The sequence below is a fragment of the Passer montanus genome, unplaced genomic scaffold (genome assembly GCF_014805655.1).
Source record: "Passer montanus isolate IOZ18808 unplaced genomic scaffold, ASM1480565v1 scaffold20, whole genome shotgun sequence".
Lineage (NCBI taxonomy): Eukaryota > Metazoa > Chordata > Aves > Passeriformes > Passeridae > Passer > Passer montanus.
The window spans coordinates 11,781,088-11,800,690 of record NW_024366592.1 but is presented as its reverse complement, the minus strand read 5'-3'; the positions used below and the strand labels follow the sequence as shown (position 1 = coordinate 11,800,690).

General features: G+C 38.5%; 1 protein-coding gene across 2 annotated transcripts in view; it reads right to left on the bottom strand.

Annotated features, from left to right (window-relative positions):
* Nucleotides 1–18,203, bottom strand: part of BRAF (B-Raf proto-oncogene, serine/threonine kinase) — a 65,285-nt gene extending 47,082 nt beyond the window's left edge. For both annotated transcript variants that reach the window (XM_039708345.1, XM_039708344.1), the window contains exons 1-2: nucleotides 18,106–18,203; nucleotides 6,667–6,930 (exon numbers count right to left, since the gene is read on the bottom strand). In XM_039708345.1, coding sequence (XP_039564279.1) covers nucleotides 6,667–6,930; nucleotides 18,106–18,189 — 348 coding nt within the window. In that variant the 5' untranslated portion in view covers nucleotides 18,190–18,203. The remainder of the gene's footprint in view (nucleotides 1–6,666; nucleotides 6,931–18,105) is intronic.
* Nucleotides 18,204–19,603: the final 1,400 nt, after the last annotated feature.

Sequence of the window (19,603 nt, the reverse complement as noted above, 5' to 3'; positions counted from 1 at the left end):
AAACCAGGTGTGCAATTAAAAGCAAGAAACTGGTTTATTCAGCTGCCTGAACACCCCTTCTCTGAATTTTCCTTATACTTGACAGGTGAAACTGGTAGGGCAGCTCAAATGCCTACAGAAATCCAGTGCTTACTACTCAGAAAGCTTGAGGCACAAACTCACAGCATAAACTACAGCAAGCAAGATGCAAATCTGAACTTAAAATAAATGAATCAAGTACCAGATTTAAAAACAGAAGATTTGAAGGATCCCAGTTGTGCATGCATGATGAATTAATTTATGCTAAGAATTTACATAGAATAAAAATAGCTTATTCTTCTAGTCTTCACGACTGCAGAGAACATCACATGATTGCTTGCCTAATTAAAAGGTAGATGTACTAATAAACCAAGGTGTGACAAGAGCGAGACACTTAAGAACTGTCCCCATGCACAGCATTCTCAGTCCTGTTTAGTTTCTTTAATGCTTAAACATACAAATTGTCACTTTTAATAACTCAGTCTCACATTCACATTTTGAGAACTTCCATGAACTTTCCAATATATGTTTAACTATGAGAAGCATATGAAGCATACCAACACAAAACCAAGTGAAAAAGCTTTACTGGCCCAGATTTATGCTGAGTTTTTACACAAAGCACCTCTAATTACTCTTAAACTTCAAAATAAAGCAAAACAAAGAACAACCAAAACCCACACAATAGTCTATAGTTTAACATAGAAAAAAGGTTAACTTTTTTTGTTACCTGACGTATTACTTTTGGTTTAGAAGGTACCATGGAAATTTTTTGACCTTGTGATGGGTGATAACACTAATGATTTGATCCGATCTGCAGACAACTGAAGTGTTTGGAGGCCACCAAGCTTTCCCAAACAGGTACAACACCTGGTGTTTTTTGTTTCTCCTTGCTTCACTGTCTCCACTCAGACCACTATAGACAGGTATAGAATTCAAACTGACCAAATCCACTCCTTGCTCATGCTGACAGAGAGATGGCATTGGAGCTGGGAGAGGATCCTTTATAAATGCAGCTGGGGAGAGCAGAGGAGATTCCTTACCACCCTCACTCCAAGCCAGAAGAACCTTTCCTTTGGAACCTAGTAATGTGCAGAAGGCAGCAACAATCCACAGAGATGAAGAACAAGACCTGATGCCTTTCAAATGCCCATCACTTCTTACACGTAAACACTGTTTTCCTGTAACTCTCCATGCTCCATATTATCATTTAGGAGAGCTGATTAACTTTCAGTCTGTTTTTTTCCCCCTACTCTAAGTACTTGCCCAGAAAGCATTTCCTGGGTAATCAAAATCATTCAGGCTGCTACTCCTCAAGTTGTATGATCTTGTTCATAAAGTACTTGAGTTAGAAGCCCTCTTCGTGCAGTCTCTTCTTTCCTAGAATTCTCTCATTCTTTTTACTAGGACTTAACTACAACACCAAAAACATCCTAATATTGTTCCTCTGCAGAGTCATAACCAGTTTTAGCTATTTGTTTTTATACCAGGCCTCATGTTAAATGCCTTTTCTCAAAAGCCCCTATTTCACTTAGAATAAAGTAGCATGTGGCAAATTTAAAAACCAACACAGAACATGATTACTCATGCTCCACATAAACACATCCAAGGAATTCTAACCACAAGACATATTTCCAGTATTCAGAGCATACATTTAATGGAAGCTGAATAGAGGGCTTCCAAACAGAAAACATTTAAACTCATAAAATTCCTGAGTGACAAATAGCTCAAATTTGGAAGACAACCCATGGAAAATATCATACATGCCTGACCTATTCTTGTGCTCTTTCATTGTGACAGAGAGATACTCCAGATATGTCCACAAAATGTTTACTCCATTACATGTTTCAGAAGGCTTTCCTCCAAGAGAGGAAACCAGCCTCACCTGATTGGCCATGGGAGAACTGTCTAAAAAGTCTTCCTACTGCCTTAAGGTCTACAGTGAGCAAGCAATCTAATTGGAGAAATCTCTAAATAATTTTAACTATTTTGTCAGCTTTCACAGAGCAAAAATCATAACTGTTCTTGCAATTGGAAATGGAGGATTTTTCCTTATCCCAAACCTACCAGTTAAAATTGATGTGCAAAAGATACTTCACCCATGTCCTCAAAAATCATTACCCCACCCCTCAAAGAAAAAAATTAGGGGAAAAAACAAAAATCATACAACTCGAAAAAATCACACAAAATGCTTAAATCTTGACCTACATGCAAATACCATATTCCTGTATTTTTATGCTAATTGCCCAAACTCCTTCAGTTAATTTTAAACTTTTTCAGTGTCTTCTTCCTCTTACATAAACCTGAAGTTATCCTATTTGTCCCATACCTCTGCATCAGTTGACAATCACCATTCTCCTTGAATTACTGTCCCGTCTCAACAACCAGGTACGTATCTACTTCTGTTCATCTGCACAAGCACTGTCTTATGTCCCTTTTTTGACTCTGCATGCACATTCAATCATACAATTTGGAAAAAAAAAATCCTAATCCGCACCACAACTAAGAATGCTCAAGGCTGTGTTCCCTGTTGGCTCCATGCATTCTCTCAGAAATCTCATCAGTAAATATCAATTACTTCCATTCAAGACTACCTCCCTTCCACCAAAACCAAATCTTAGCATATAACATAATTTGTCAGACTTCTGGCAACCAGCAGGAGATCAGAGTTTTTATACTTTCCTTCCACCTCCAAAAGCTCTCCCTTAATTAGCAGATTTGTTACTAGGCACACCACAGACGTTTAGATTCCTATCCCAAACAAGCTGGAAACTAGTATTTCCCAAAATTCTGCCACTGCTTGGATAAGCCTCATCAACTTGTTCTACAAAACAGTTTTTCATCTCAGGTAGACTTGCACCATCTTCTATTTTTATGACTTCAGCATCCTTCTCTCTGGCCTAGAACAAAATGAACAAACCCACCTGCAGACTTGTCTGAGCGACATTTGTGTGGAATGCTTCTCCAAAGGATGTGTGACTTGCCAGCTGAACAAAGCCAATAAGAAAAGAAGTACACATGTTTCTCTCTCTGAATTATAGGGGATAAAATTACCCCAGTACAGAGAAGGAAAAACAATCTGTTGTTTCTTCAAGGAGGTTGTTCACAGAAAGAAACTTCTCTTCATCCCTTTCCAGGACCAGGAAAAGGAAAACAATCTTTTATTTCTGACACTACTTATTCATTGATTCTTCCCCTCCAGCTAACCAAGCCAACTGTTTGGTTTTGCTTTAAAAAAAAGTTACTTTTGAACCCTGTCCTGTAGCCAGCTGCATCAAAATGCTGACTTCAAATGATCAGCAGCAGTAGGCTCTGACACAGACCTGTCAGGCTTTCAAACAAGCACCTTCACACCTTAGGAAAGGGTTTGTCCAACCTCTGCCTTATCATGACACACAAAGAAACTTCCCCTCAGCACCACAATTATTTACACTGAACACCATGGTCTCATTTCTTTGTACTCCACCAGTTTCCTTAAACTATATTTTGAACTGGAGTCAGCTCCAACAGATGTATTTGCTTGATCCTACACAAACAATAACACGTAGAGAACTCTCAACTAACAAGGCAGCTGCTAGTCAAAAATGTAAGATATGCAAGCAACTCCCCCCCATTTCCTGCATTTTTAGCAGCTCTAAACAAATAGCAGAAAGCTGTTGTAGTACTTGGGGCTACTTCAGAGTGATCAAAGAAAAATAACAAGGTTGGCTCTCCATTACCTACTCAATTCCATTCACTTTAAGTCAGTTTAAGAAATGTCATGGCATTCCCAGACAAAAATAGAGTCCTTAGGATTTGACAACATTTCTCCCCTCCTGAACTGAATTAGAAATAGAGACTGAAATTATTGTTATGATATTAACAAGATTTTCTTTCAGAAGTAGATATTAATTGAAAGCAATTTAGGTTGAGGTGGGGAGGAGACTGCTGTGACACTGCAACTTTTAACACTATCTCTCCCAGCCACCTGCTCAATTGTAGAACACATGAGCCTTGCTTTAACAGCCATATGAAATGGGAACTAGGGCAAGGGGAAGGCTCTAATGGCAGGTACCACATATTTTCACAAGGAAGCTCGTTCCTGCTTCAACCCATCACAAGCCAACCTGTATACCTTAGCATCCTGAACTAACATCCCAGCTACATAAGCAAATGACTGTTAATGGGCACAAGGAGACACAACCAGTCTGCTTTAAAAGCCAAAGGTTATAAAGGAACACAAACATGTGCAACACTTCTCAATCCACTGAGAGAATAAAGGAAGCAGTCTCAGTGTTCACTGAAAAATGTTGGATGCTTTTTTAGGTTAGTAACCCATCCTTTGACTGCTGGCTATTAAAACTGCACTGTGGATCACAGAATCTTATATTGTGGCACCCAGAACTGCACACAGTTCTCAAGGTGGGGCCACACTTGAGTAGAGGAGGAGAATCACCTCTTCCAACTAATTAGTGATGCTGTGCTTGATGCACCCTAGGATTCAGTAAGCTGCTGCAGTTCCTTCTGGATTGTGATTACTCCTGGCATTTCCTTAGTTTCCAACAGATACATGTAGGATCAATAAATACTGAAAACAAAGGAATTACATTAAGAGTCGCCATACAAGAAATTCCTGACTTTCTCAATAAAACGTTCACTGGTTCAAGTTTCAGAGAAATGAACTTCAGCTAACAAGGCCAATAACCCCTACACTCAAGAACTTCTACAAGTACCATTTCTCAACTCTAAACCAGAGATACTCTACTAGTATATATACAAAAAGAAAATAAGAAAACAAAGTTCAACTTAGTAACACAACTTGATCCAAGCTGTGTGTAAAACTGAAAAAAAAAGAACCAAAGCTGGAAACTAGCTGCAGAACTGGACCTGGAAGGCAAATAGCGTTAATCCTTCACTAGAAAGCTGGGGACAGAAGCAAGAGCCTCTCCCTGACTACACCCAAGTTAAACCACGTTTGCCTCCCATAACCCAGAAAGAGCATCTAGTTGCTGCTAGCATCCTAGCATCCAGGATTGAGGAGGAGATAAAAAGGGAGAGACAAAGAAGCAGAACAAGAGTATTGCAGATGAGGGGGAAGAATAAGAGTAGAATTACACTATGTGGGTCAGAGGACAGGAGAACACATGGGAGAGACAAAATAGGTAATGCACAGACAGTGCAGGAAGTGATGTGCTGTGATCCTCTACAGCAAAGAAACAAAACCAACTTATGAGCCCCGTGAGAAGGGCTGCAAATAGCCAGACAGGGTGGGACAGAACATATGAAGAAACCAGACTTCCTCCAAAATCCAGGACTTTCTCTCCAGACTTCACTCTGTGGGTAGACCTGTGTGCTTAGACTTTCCTCAACAGGCAGACAACAGAATCACCTGGCTTTACACTGCACATTCTGCACAGTGGTCACAGGCTATATTAAACTCTCACTCTCTAAGTCAAAACCCAAATATTACTTTCCATCTTCAGCAATATCTTGAACAATTAAGCAATACAAAAAAAAAAAAAGTCAGGTGAAAACAACTGCCCTCCAATGTTGTTCTCACCTCAAGTCTTTTACTCAGTGAGGCGGGGAAAGGATGAAAGGAAAGTGGTAGGGAAAGGGTGAGTACATGGTCCAACACCCAGAACTACTCAGTTGATGTTTTCTTCTTTTTACCAGCAACTCAAATTCAACAGATAGTAACAATCCAGAGATAGCTGACACCTGACTTGACTGCTGTAAAATGTCCTGGTTTGACATGGACAATTCTTGTCCATTCATTTCCCACCTTCTCTGGAAACACTGCTCCCCTGCTAAATTTGGATTATGTACCACCTTGCAAAACAGAGCCTAAACTATGGCTTATCAATAATTTCGTGTACGACAGTTTGGAGTGCATTGTTCTAAAGGACATATCAAGGCTCTTCAGTTGGCAGCTCTTAACGGATCAAAAAAATCCCTTCTCTAGCAGCAAAAAGTGAACTACTCTTCCATGACATCAGAAATCACTGTAATACTGATAAACACCAGGTTTCAAGCAGTTTGTGGGCAACACTTCTTGAGCCCTCTAATTGCATCTATGTCCCTCCCTTAATCAGTTCACTACACAAGACCTGAAAAGATCACCATGGTCTCCACACAAATGCTCACCACCGTGAGTAGGCAGGAAAAAATAGAAGAAAAAAAACCCAAGAAATTCTGCATAGCCTAAGCTGCAAGAGGCTGGTTCTTGCTCTAAAGAATTCAATACTTCTAGTAACTCTGATAATACAGAAAATACTTCCTCCATCTTGTCCTGTTAAACTAATCAATAGTTTTGTATAAGACAAGAAATAGAGCTTATTGCCCCTTTATAACTACTGTAAAATGGTAAAATACTATTTATCAAATAAAACTGACTTGAGAACATCCTTCTTGAGGTATCTTCATAGTTACAAAACTCCTGAAAGTTCTGTATTCTATATTATTGCTATAATGAACTTTTTTGAGTTAATCCTGTCAAAAACATTCAACAGATCAAAACAACGGAGTGCAGCAGAGCACTGTGATCATGACACTTCTGACCTCCACCCTCCACCCAGGTATATTTCAGCTCTGAAATTAACTTTTGTATACAGAGGGAGAGAGACACAGGAAATATTGAGGTTACAAGTATGTGAATAGAAACTGACTCACCACAGTCCTTTGCTTGTTGGGCAGGAAGACTCTAACAATGGGCTTCTGTGGAGACTTAGGGTTATTCCGTGACATATCAGCAGGGTTTTGATACACTGAAAGGGATGAAGGTGCTACAGAGAGGCTAGAGGAGGAAGATGATGCAACTGTGTCTGTTGAAGCTGAACTGGAGACAGAGAAATCAGTTCCATTCCCCATGGATTCCAGTAACTGCTGTTCTCTCTGCTGTAGAGCATCAAGCTTGCTGGTGTACTCTTCATAGGCCTGTGAAGGAACAGCAGCTGCTTTAATCATGCAGTAGCCTCAGACAAAACCAGAAATATAAATTCTGATGAAACGTGAAACAAAACACTTCCTAAACAAATATAAATTTCCAAAGAATATGAAGAAAGTGGTCAGGTCAAATTTTCAGCATACAATGAAAAACATCATATTAAACCTTCTGAACCAACAAGTAATATTTTAACATATTAAATGAAGAAAAGGATAGAAGAAATCCTAAGTTACTGTTTCAAAGCACCTGTACTGAAGATTCTAATTCACAACCACTTAAAAAAAGACAGAAGTCTTTAACCAATATTGTCAGCTGCAATGCTGAATTACTGAGCTCCAGAATCATTCTGTTAGAATGACAGTTAAATACTTCTAATGCAATAATTAAGAGAAAGCTCAAACCTGCTTCTTATGACCTGTATCTGATTCCTCACTGTTCACTATCCTTCACCTCAGGCACTATCCTTTCATAACAAAGTACAAAAAATGTTTTTCTGTTAGAAGACAACAAAGTTTGCCCATCTCAAAGCCATCCATAAACATATAAAAGTGATACTTGGAAAGTTTTTTAACATCTTTTCAGCATGTTTACACAAAACCCACTTACACAGATCAAGTTTCTTAAGCAAACAAAAACACCAATAATATTAAATTTGCCCGTTAAGTCTTTATGAAATGTAGTTAAACTAAACATTACTGCCAAGGTCTATAAAACACATATATAATCGGTATATATTTTTCTTTAAAGTTTGTTATGCACAACTTTGCAACAAGAAAATTTTGATTGATATAAAATACTAGAACCATTTCTTCTATAAATTAGCAGAATATCGTCAAAAACCATTTGCAACAAGAAAATTTTGATTGATATAAAATACTAGAACCATTTCTTCAGTATATAAATTAGCAGAATATCGTCAAAAACCTGAATCAGTTAAGCAACATGTGTTTCACACTACAGAAGCATGTCGGTGTTAACTGACACATTTAGACCTTGTTTAGACCTCTACAGAAAAGAATAAACAAAGATCTTCCAAACCTGACATGTAAGCAGTAGGGAATAGAATTTCCTACTTTTCTCTATAGCAAGAGCAAGATCCATACCAACATGCATAGATTCTTCAGTGATATTTTCCAGTACATTTACACAAAAGAAAAATACTTTCTGGTTCTGGGTTTTTGGGTTTTTTTAATCACTTATTTTACTTGCTTTCCTATTTTTTTGTTTGTAACTGTTGCTAATTAAAGTTACAGGAGAACTGAACTGACCAAATAGTCTGCAGCAACTAAATGTGGAAAAAGATAAATAAGGAGAAAAAACAACCAACATTTAGTAGTGCAGCCACAAGTACTATGTTTTATTAGGAATTTATTTCTTCAGGTTATATGTGCAGGCTCACCTAATCCAAACTGCTCTTGCTGTGTAAACAGTGGTTCATCCCTCCCTTTTTAAGAAAGCTTCTCATCCTCCCAGGATGGAGGTGAACATCACAGTTGCAAATTCTAAATGTTATGGGTTCCACTTCTGATAAACATATGTTAGTTGCAAGAAACTGAGAATTATTTAATATTTCTTTTAAAAACTGAAGATGTCTAGCATTTCACAAATAGACTCTCAACTCTGAGACTTAAAGCCAAAACATCTTCACTCTAACCCAACTGTATTGTCAAAAGTAAATTGAAAGATTACCCAACCATAAATAATGGCATTTTTTGGCTGTACAATAACACATGTGCCTCTCCTACTTCCAGGATCAACTTTGTATGGAAACTTGAGTAAAAGCTTCATGTGTCAAGAATTATTTTCAGTAAACAAAAATTAGGAAACATAAACTGTTACCATTTCACCAATACTGTTCTAAATACTTACTTCCCTTTCTCATGAACATTGCAAAATATTATTCAAACACAGACAACATTACATTGCTTCCGGACACTCGTGGGTTTAGTTCCTTCACAAAATTACACACAACTTTCAAAATACTCAATCCTACAATGTTTACATTGGCAGCTTAATCTGTCACTAATGCAAACCAAAGTCAAATGATTTATCTTAAGAGAATAAACAATGAGTATGGAAGGCTGGGGACTGCAGCTGGCTTTGGGTTCTATACCACTGATTTCTGCAAAAAGCTCTGTATTTTTTCTGAGAACAAAAGCTCTCAAGTACCACACAGTTATTCGGTGTCATAGCAGAAGGCCCCACAGTAAAACATAAAGGAACTAGAAATGCATTGCTACACTTTAAAAACATTTTTTTCTTTTAAAAAAATTCTTCTTCTACAAAAGGGGCTACAGTACATGCAGAAACAGAATATCTCCAATAAATTTCATTTCACAAAGGTTAAGTACTTAGGGGAAACAAAGTTTCATCTGATGATTAACACAAATAGACCTTACAAAGACAACAGCACCAAGTCTAGACAGAATTATTCTACAGAGTTAAATTCAAAGATAGTTACATCAGCAAAGCTGACCTATAGCAGGTATTTCCAGCTGAAAGAAAGATCATGTTGCAGCTTTGCCTATCAGCCACTAAACTGACCTGCAGCAGCACAGTCACTTTAGCAGACAAGCATCCACAGCTACACAAACCTTCAAGTCTGTCAAAGGTCACTGTGTCAACTATGAGGTTGGTTTCTGACCATGTTTTTGAAAAAAACAAACAAAAAAGATTAAGTCTGTAAGGAATCAATAACATGAAAAATATTAAGACGAAGATTCAAACAGATCATTAAATCAAGGAAGGATTCAAACAGATCATTAATTCAAGTCTGTCAAAGGTCACTGTGTCAACTATGAGGTTGGTTTCTGACCATGTTTTTGAAAAAAACAAACAAAAAGGATTAAGTCTGTAAGGAATCAATAACATGAAAAATATTAAGACGAAGATTCAAACAGATCATTAAATCAAGGATTCTAAAGGCATTTCAGAAGGAAGAGTACAGGAAATCTAGACTGCAATCCAATCAATTTCCATATTCCCATTAAGTGAGTTATGTTCTACATAAAACTTAAATCTTGCTTGATACAGAACAAGAAGAGAGAAAAAAGGGTAAGAAGATATCTGCAGAAGTGATCTAGTCTTAACACATATTTAGCACAGAAATAATTTTCAAGTTCAATGAGGTTGCTCAGGGCCTTGCCAAAGCAAGCTTTGCAAGTTTTGGAAAGATGAAGAGCCCACAACCTCTGGGCAGCCAGTTCCAGAGCTCAAACCCCACACTCACGATGAAGAATTGTCTCTTCTGAAATGAACTGGATGCTCACTATCTGCAACACTGCCCCTTCCCCGTTTGCTGTGCAGGTCTGGGAAGAGTCCGAGTCTCTCTTTATGTTGAAAGAGCCTGCAGATTTCTCCTGAAGCTTCTCTTCCCCGTGCTGAACACCACCCCAAAGCAGCCACACAATTAATGACCGGATGGGTGCCTCCTCATTTGCTGCTGCAGCCCAGTGTGCAGTTTGCTGCTGGTGGTATGAGCGTGGGTCACTGACAGCTCAGACTGCTCCCAACTTGGTGCGAATTTACAAAGTTTAGTTTCACAAAGTATATATTTGAAAAGTTGAACATTAGATTAAAATCTGCACAACTTGTCTATCTACATATAATCCTATGCTATCAAAAACAGAAAAGTGAATTTTAATTATATTGCATATCAGTATATTTTCACATCATATAATAGTCTCACATGTGTGAGAACACCCCTGATACTTCAACTAAGTAAAATGCAACATGGCCTGATAAGCTGCAAAGTCCAACTAAAGCATTACAAGATGGCATGTTTATATTCAATGTGCACACATGCCAAAACACAACTGCTCTCTTATTCTGCTGTATATATCTGCAGTTTTAACTGTATATACTCAGGAGCAGCAGCCTTAATGTTACTTCTTAAAAGTTTCAACTTACTGATAAAATAAAAACTGACTTCAGAATTCAACAGAATCTGAGAGATGTTACGCAGATGTGCCAAAAGAGTTCTGTTCATGAGGACAAAGGATTTTCTCAAAAATATGCATTTCTTTTTTTACATATAATTTATATTATATTTGAAATTTGTTTTCTTGGGCCATGACTAGGCTATACATTCTAGTGAAATCATTGAAGGAAATAAAAAGCAACTAACCAATTTTTCTTTTAAATTAATCTGTGAGAAACCAAGCGGCAAGATATGATTTCTTCTTCTCTCTGCCCCCTACTACATCTGGGTAAAACACCAGTCCAAACTCAAGCAGGTAACTGTTTTTGCCATGCCCTCTCTCTTCCTCAATCAAGTTTAGGCAATATACACATATCGCAAGACTCAAAATCCTAGTAGACTACAGGTTCCTGGTCTTTGAAACTGAGATTGTGTTTCTATTTAAAAGATTTTTGACCTTTTAGGCTGTTGATCAAACGCAAATCCCACTAAGTTAAATGGGAGCTGAAGATAGACAGTAATGTACGTCAACGATTTCTTCATTTAGTAAGACTCCTAAATCTGTACTTAGTCTAACTTTAGACACTCCAGATTTGGTCCAACATATTTGAACAGCATCTGTTAGGAGCCTGGTAAAAGCCAATCTGAAATTCCCCAGAGGGCCACCAGGTTTCCCAGTGTCTATATGCAGTGTTAGAGTTTTCCTGGAATCCCACAGTCTGGAACAACCTGAGATTCATCACCAAGATCTATTTTAGACTGTATCTGCATGCTGTTGCAATAAGCATACTTCAGATCAGCAAAGATGTAATGTTCTTTAATAAACTAATTTGACCTCCTGCATGGATTCTTCAGATATACAGGAATAAGAAATTAAATGCTCTCCTGATGTTCAATAATCAAACTCTCAGTTCTGAGAACAGCAATGCCCCTGAACAAAACACATTCAGGCAAAGAGAAAGCCAAGAAAAAAATAAAAATCACAGTAGCTGGGGGCAAACATACCTCTACCCCCACAATTCTCATTTTAAATTGCTTCCAAGAGTAGGAGTAAGAAAGAGAATGATTCCTTCAAGACAGTATTAGAAAGCTGACCGAGTTCTAAAACTTATTTTGATACCACTGTAATTCTATACATTTGCATAGTGCTTCATTTTGTGTGGAGTCGAAATTCAAAAAACCAAAGAAATCCCTATAGACCAGGCAGCTCAGTCTTGGACCAAAGTAACCAACAGGTCCAGAATGCAACCCCATCCCAGACAACAATTTACACACAAATGGGCCAATACTGCTTCAGCTCTTACAGGTAAGTAAGGTAGGTAATACTGTACACATGACTATGGGGCAAAAAGGTCATACAAAAGTTGGGAAGTTTAAATAGGTAAGGTCTCCCTGAACAGTCATTAAGAGTCTACAAAAGCTAACAAATCTGATTAACTCATTTAAGCACGATCCCTCCCTTCTAAGTTTGAGCTGAGTGCTTTTGGCCAGCCTGGGCCTGTGCAACCCATTCCATTTTGTACACAGCATTTGTTACCAATATACAGACCTTTACTCTCCTTAATTCAGCTTATCCTTTTTAGCAGTACTTTGTTGGTAGAGGAAAAAGAAATATAAATTTTTATGCGTGTTCTAAAGAATACACAACTGCATATTTTAACCATTTTTGCTAAGTGAATCCCAGGTTTTTCCAGTATCACAAGAGCAGCCTTCTTTGCAGTAAATATTTCCAATATTTACAATGCTTAGACAAACCCTTAGGAAAAGGGTTTTTCCATGGTGAGTCACAAACTATGTATTTTGGGAAACAGCACTTCAAGGACTGATATAACGCAGTAAGAAATTATGTGGGAAGACAAAAATCATTGATGTTTTCAGCTACTGAGATACAGAGTGCTTCCAAAAAGTGTGGTAAAACCTACTGAGAAGCTCCTGCAGCCTCTTTTCCAGGAGAAAATAAAAATAAAATTAGTATGTCTATATCTACTGAGACAAGCAGTAATTTCAAATATTTGGAGTAGCTCTCTTATGAAGACAGGACGAGAGAATTGGGGTTCTTCAGCTTGGAGAAGACTCCAGGGAGACCTTATAGCACCTGAAGGGGCCCTACAGTAAAACTGGAGGGGGGCTTTTTACACGGGCATGTAGTGACAGAACAAGGGGGAATGGCTTTAAATTGAAAGAGGGTGTGTTGAGATTAGATATTAGGAGGAAATTGTGAGGAATTGTTCTATTGCATGGAACAGGTTGCCCAGAGAAACTGAGGACACCCCATCCCTGTTCTAGGTCAGGCTAGATGGGGCTTTGAGCAGGTTGGTCTACTGAAAAGTTCCCAGCCCATGGCAGGGGTTGGAACCTGATGATCTTTAGGGTCACTTCCAACCCAAACCATTCTGTGGCTTGAGAGTGATTTCCAGGAGTCTGTTTGAGCTGAGGTCACACACAGCAAATGGGAAAAATTAAAAGCCAAGATTATATAAGAAGGAAATTTGGCTAAAAGCCATTTTTAGATTTTACTACTGTCATTGCTTACTAGGTTTATTCTTTCTTCCAGACAGAATAAACAGAAAGGCTTTTCTTACCATCACATTAGAGAATATTGACAAGATTCCCAAAGCTATTACTAATTATAATGATTAGAAGAAAATTCCATGGTTCATGACAAATGTTCTTTTCTTTCTTCTGTACATTTTGTTTCCTCCCCCTGTACCTTAGACACAGAAGTCGCTCTGCAGCTTTGGTCTCCCTCCTGAGCCCCAATTTTCCTGCCCAGGGAGGACCAGGGCAAGCAACTTGCTGCCCTCCAGCTTCACACTATATTTTCCACCCAGGCTTCCACGCTCTGCTCTATTCCCCCTGCTGCACACTCACCTTCATAAGACCATCACTAAGGAGTGATGGATCAAGGCAGGGAGATACCCCTAAATTTGAGTATCCCTTCTTGCAGGAATAATTAAATATATCCTGAATTCAACACAGCACAAGTCAATCACTTTCAATATTTCAAGAAAAGCATTCTCTTTCGTAGTCAGTTGATGAAACCTGAAATGATGGCTGCAACAACAGCTGTCAAATTTAAAGTTCTTTTGACGTAAAATGCATTGACACCCTCTCCTGAATTTGGGAAAAAAATTAAATCTGAGAAGGGTGAAAATTTTGTCTTCACTCTCAGATGAATACAGAAACAAAAACTTCTATTTCTTGAGCAACAGTAACTAAGGCATAAATTCCTTTTTGTTTTTACATGAGATGTATGTTTTATATTCAATGCACAAATAATTTTATTATAACCTTTGAATGCTCAATTTTCAGATTAATTTCCTTGTTGAATTCTTCATTTTCTCACAAGCCTCTGCTCCCCCCAACCCCTCCTTTCACCTTTAATTGAAAAGGCAATGTTGTCACCAGGTTCAACCACAACTTCACTTGACAGGTCTTCAGAGGCAGCTCCAACACAGGCCAGGAGCCAGTGTACAGGGTGCTGCAATTTCTGTGAACACAAGCAGGTAGTGGCAAGTGTAGTAAATTAAAGATGTAAAGCCAGGGAGGAGTACAAAAGAACCAAACAATCTATGATACTGAAAATCTACACACTGGAAGATGGATGGATTGCTGTCAAACTTATCAGAAGAATAAAAATAGCCATGGTTTTGCAGGAAGCATTACAATAAAACTAGATGTTTACATCTAGTGAAAGGCAATATGGGTGTAAGCAAAAGCATTCATTTGCAGATGCTTACCTCATATTTAGTTTTGGCTAATTTAGACTTTTGCTAAAAGAAGACAACATGCTTGCTGATAGCAACCTCAAGAGATGATCAAGAGACACAATCTACTCTCTTAAGAAGTCTTTAAGAGTCACTCACATTTTATGGAAGATGCAAAGAGGTCATAGCAGGAGAAGAGTTTTAATCAATACAGGCTGAGGGATGAAGGGATTGAGAGCAACCCTGCAGAACAGGTACTGGTGAATGGAAAGTTAACAGGAGCTGGCACTCACTACCCAGAAAGCCAACCATGTCTTGGGCTGCATCAAAAGCAGCGTGGCCAGCAGTTCAAGGGAGGTGATTCTGCCCCTCTTGTGACACCCCACTCAAGTGCTGCATCCAGCTGTGGGCTCCCAGTATAAGAGGACATGGACCTGTTGGAGAGGGTACAAAGGAAGGTGACAGAGATGATGAGAGGGCTGGAGCACCTCTCCTATGAAGACACACAGAGAGCTGGCATTGTTCAGCCTGTAATAGTTAAAGAACCTTTTGATATTTAAAGTGATCTATCAGAAAGATGGGGACAGACTTTTTAGTAGGGCCTGCTGTTACAGGACAAGGGCTGATGGTTTTTAACTCAAAGAGGGTAGATCCAGACTAGACACAAGAAAGAAAACTTTTATGATGAAGGTGGTAAACACTGGCACAGGTTGCCCAGAGAGGTGGTGGATGCCCCATCCCTGGAAACATTCAAGGCCAAGTTGGATGGGGCTCTGAGCAACCTGCAGGTGGGGTTAAACTGGAAAAACTTTAAAGATCCTTTCCAACCCAACTCATTCTATGAATCTAAAGCAACAAAGGAAAGGGTGATGCAGTTCAAGTAACATACTACCAAAATTATTCATACAGATTCTGGGTAAAAGCAGGACTATATTACAGCCAGAAATGAGTCTTTGACAAAGCAATAAAAATAGATCAGAAGATGATGGATGGAATCTAAGTTCCATTACCTTCCCACCCAAGCTTTTTGGTGAGACTACACAGACCACATCCAGACCTACTCACAGACTGCAGGTAAGAAAGAGCTTAAGGGGAAAGAAGAGCCCTCCACAGAAGACAGCGATGACACCCAGGTACAGAACTTGAGCCCCAGACCCAATATCACATCTTAACTCTGTACATGGCAAGTTTGCCATTTCTAACACATCAGACAGACATCTTTCTATTTGTATCAAAACCACTATGTTTTCTTGGTTCTGCATTTCCTAGAGGCAAACATGCTCTTTCACACTTTACCACACTACATTCAAAACTTTTTACATATAGCTTTATTCTTCTGTACTGCAACCAGAGTTTTTCTGGCCCTTTCTCTGACAAGTGATGGAATACAGGAAGTCAAAACATAGCTCTAGCAGTGACAGGTTACTGCTAAATAACAGATAAATTGTTGCCAAGTAATTCTGAGAATAGAAAGCAAGCCCCATCTCGACCAAGCCAAAAGGTGGGAAACGCACAGAAAGGACACACTAGACAGCTGCTGCTGGACTGAAATTAACAGTCAAAGGCAAAAGAGTAATCTTGCTTCTAACTGTAGCTGGCATTCAGCAATACATTGCTTCTTTTTTTTTTTTCCCTTTCACGCTTTAGTTCTACCACAGGAAGTCTACACACTAACAAATTACAGGTTTGCAGCATTTAATCCTGTTCACCTTGATAAATGCATCTGAGGATGATCTAATCTATGCTAGTGACCATTCAAATAAGTTCCTTTCCTCTCTCATCCCATCTTCTAGCTCTTGGCTCGTGGCTGCAAAGTCTTTCCCTTCCCTAATCTTAACCACAGCTTTGCAGCTCACTGACTTCTTCATGATGAGGTTTAAACTACTACCTGGATGGTAAAGTAATCCAACAAAACCAGGGTATTTTCCATACAGGTTAGTGACTGGTAGCTTACTCACTGTCAGTGCAGCAAGTACCCGAACAAAGGAAGCTGAGGAGCTGCATAGCAAAGAGCTGGGAAGAACAAGCTTTTCATTTCAACCATGGTGGGCCCTTTCCACAGGACTGTCCTATGGGATAAGAGCTGCAAAAGCACAATGTCAGCCCCTTTCACCTTCTACCCAATGGCTTGTGGCTCCCTAGTCAGAACCAGCAAGACTTATGCCAAGATGTGCTCATGGTCCAGTGGAACTCACTGCAGCAGAGGAACACCCTGCTCTGCCTCATGGGGCTGCCCTACCACACTGATGAGCCAGAGCTGCAGCTTCCTCTCAGTGGCACATGGATCCATGTAACTTGCAAATCTGCTTCCAGATTCATGATTTGTGGTCACCAGCTATTTCAGACTTACTCCTCATGCTGTCATAATAATTTCCCAGTACCTATTTATGACTGCAAATGCTCTTTTCTCTATCAATGACCTACAAAACAAACACAGAGCTTCCAGTAATGTATCTTGATTTTAGTTTCAATAAAAGCAAGTGACAAATAGCTAAATTAACAACTTCCCTACCTTAAATCCAGACTTATAGATGTATATGCACAGACTAAGTTCATTATTGTTGCAGTTTGATACACAATCTAATGAAACATACTTGTATGTAGCAATAACAAAACCAAACATATGGAATGAACCAGTCCTTGTGGAAACAGAGGTGTGCTTCAATGTAGCAGAGTGGATAAAACAGTGATAGCACTGATTCAATACTCCTATTTCACATTAGCAATAAGTAAAGCAACTACCAAGGGCCTCATTTGACCTTAACTGTTCAGGACGTAATGTCAACATTTGTATAATCAACCTAGTGCCCTGCTCTAACATATTAAGATAAAAGCTAGAAGTACCTCAAATAATGAGATCTTTATTTTTAATTATCCAGTACCTTTAGGCAGCAATTGCAAATAAAAGGACTAGAAAAGAAATCTGGTTGACCTCCAGTTATTTCAATACTTGAGGGAAGCACAAAAAGGGCAAGTTTGAAGCACATGATGCCCCTTCAATTCCTAACAGAGGTAACTTTTGCATGCAGCTCTTAATGGTTCTATGTCAATGGAACTCTATAAATCTGGAGTGATGTAAAAATTTTAATCCACCACACAATTTGATCTATTTCTGTAAGAAGTCCCCTTCTACTAATGCAATTCTTTGGATTATACATGACCATTTTTCAAAGACAAAAAAGGGAAGTCAACTGCTTTAAAGGCAAAGTTAGTCTTAGAAAATGTTTCATGTATACATTGGCTTTAACACAGCATGACTTTTTTCCATTATAAACACAATCTTCTCTCCCCTGCCCCCTATGAAGGGCCTTGACACTTCTATTGCACCAACATTGTTATTACACCATGCCACTGATCTTCCCCTACTGAACCCCAGGAATGCCATACAGTTCTTTTCCATCTCTTAGAACAGAGCTCAGTTTGTAATGCACAAGGAGAATATAACCTTTTAATACAGGTATTCTCAGTTTTAACCTCACATACTTCACATAAGATAACACAACACTAATCTAAACACATTTGTTTGAATGTAAACTTACCTCTAGATATATTGAAGGTGGGTTATGCTCTCCTCCAAATTTGTCTAGCAGTGCTTCTATATGTTCTTGTGTCAATTTAATCATCTGTTTGATGTTCCACACCTAGAACAGAAAATTAAAATTTTTAATCATCAAAGGAAGCCTACAGAATCTGTCCTAGAACAAAATAAGAACCCCTCAATATTTAGTAAGACAAGTCTACAATAAAATTTTTAATTATCAATAAACAAGTGCAAAAGGCTATCCTGTTCATCCAGTGTCAGTAATAGTTTGCTTCTGAAATAAACAGAAAGAACTTATATTTGGTCTTAAAATTCAGGACCCACTGAATAAACAACTTCTAAGAATGATTAACAAGAAAAGCAAACCATTCATATGAAGTATTTTCCTTGCCAGACTTTGCAAGGAAAAATTTCTAGAGTATTACAAAATTTAGTGAAGGAGTTTTTCTATTAAAACTTTCTTAGCAACGTGTGTTAACAACACTCACAAACTCATACCTACAGCTCTATTTACATGGCAATAGGACCTCTTGATTTTAAAGAGCATCTTCTATGTCTCAACTTCCATATTCAGTCTACCCTGCAAGCTACAGACCTTGGACATGACCTAAAAAAGACATTTACCTCCTGTGCACAGAGACAACCTACAGCATTGTACTGTGAAACCACTCATGTTGCTGCTCATTCTTCACAACCGGAAAGAGATCACTTTAGGACCTGGACACCACTGCAGGTGAACAGTATCATGAATCTGAATTTATACCTAAAAAAAGTCAGCAAAGCACAAAAACAGACCTTTAAAGCAATAATGCTACACTAATGTAAGAAGCAAGTCCAAGCAAAATCACAAATTGATAGCAGAGGATGAGGGAGGAAGAGAGGAGAATTGCTCCTTCATACATACTGTTATTCTGACTACTTATCAGAAAAAAATTATTCAATGAAACCTTTAGAGCCAGGATGCTCTAAAAAGCATCCCCAGGGTGCTTCTCCCCAAGACAGTTAAAAGATTCCTGGTACCTTTTCCAGTCGGTCTCTTTTCTACTTCATGGATTGTAATATATAATACATAGTCTCAAGATCAGGTCTCAATGTAGAAATTGTGACAACCTACCTCTGCAAAAAAACCATGCAAATAATTTCATATTCTAAAGTAGGCACCAATAATAGGATGCAATCTAAGATGGATCAAAACAAGTTTTAATCTGTAAATTGAGAAGCTCACAAACAAACAAACTCTAAAATACTGAACATGCAGTTTGCACATCACCTTATTTACCCATTCTATTTCTAGATATTGAGTTATCTGCCAGCAATTTCCTGAAGTAAACTAATGATTGATTCACTTCTAGCCCAATTTTTTGAACAGACACCAGAACAAAGACTTCATCAAGATGCTGCAGTTGAGCAAAAATAGTTTCCTCAGGAACAAGTAAACCAAACTACAAAGATTGAGAATGGAGGGATACCAAAGAATGTGCTACTCAAGTATTCTG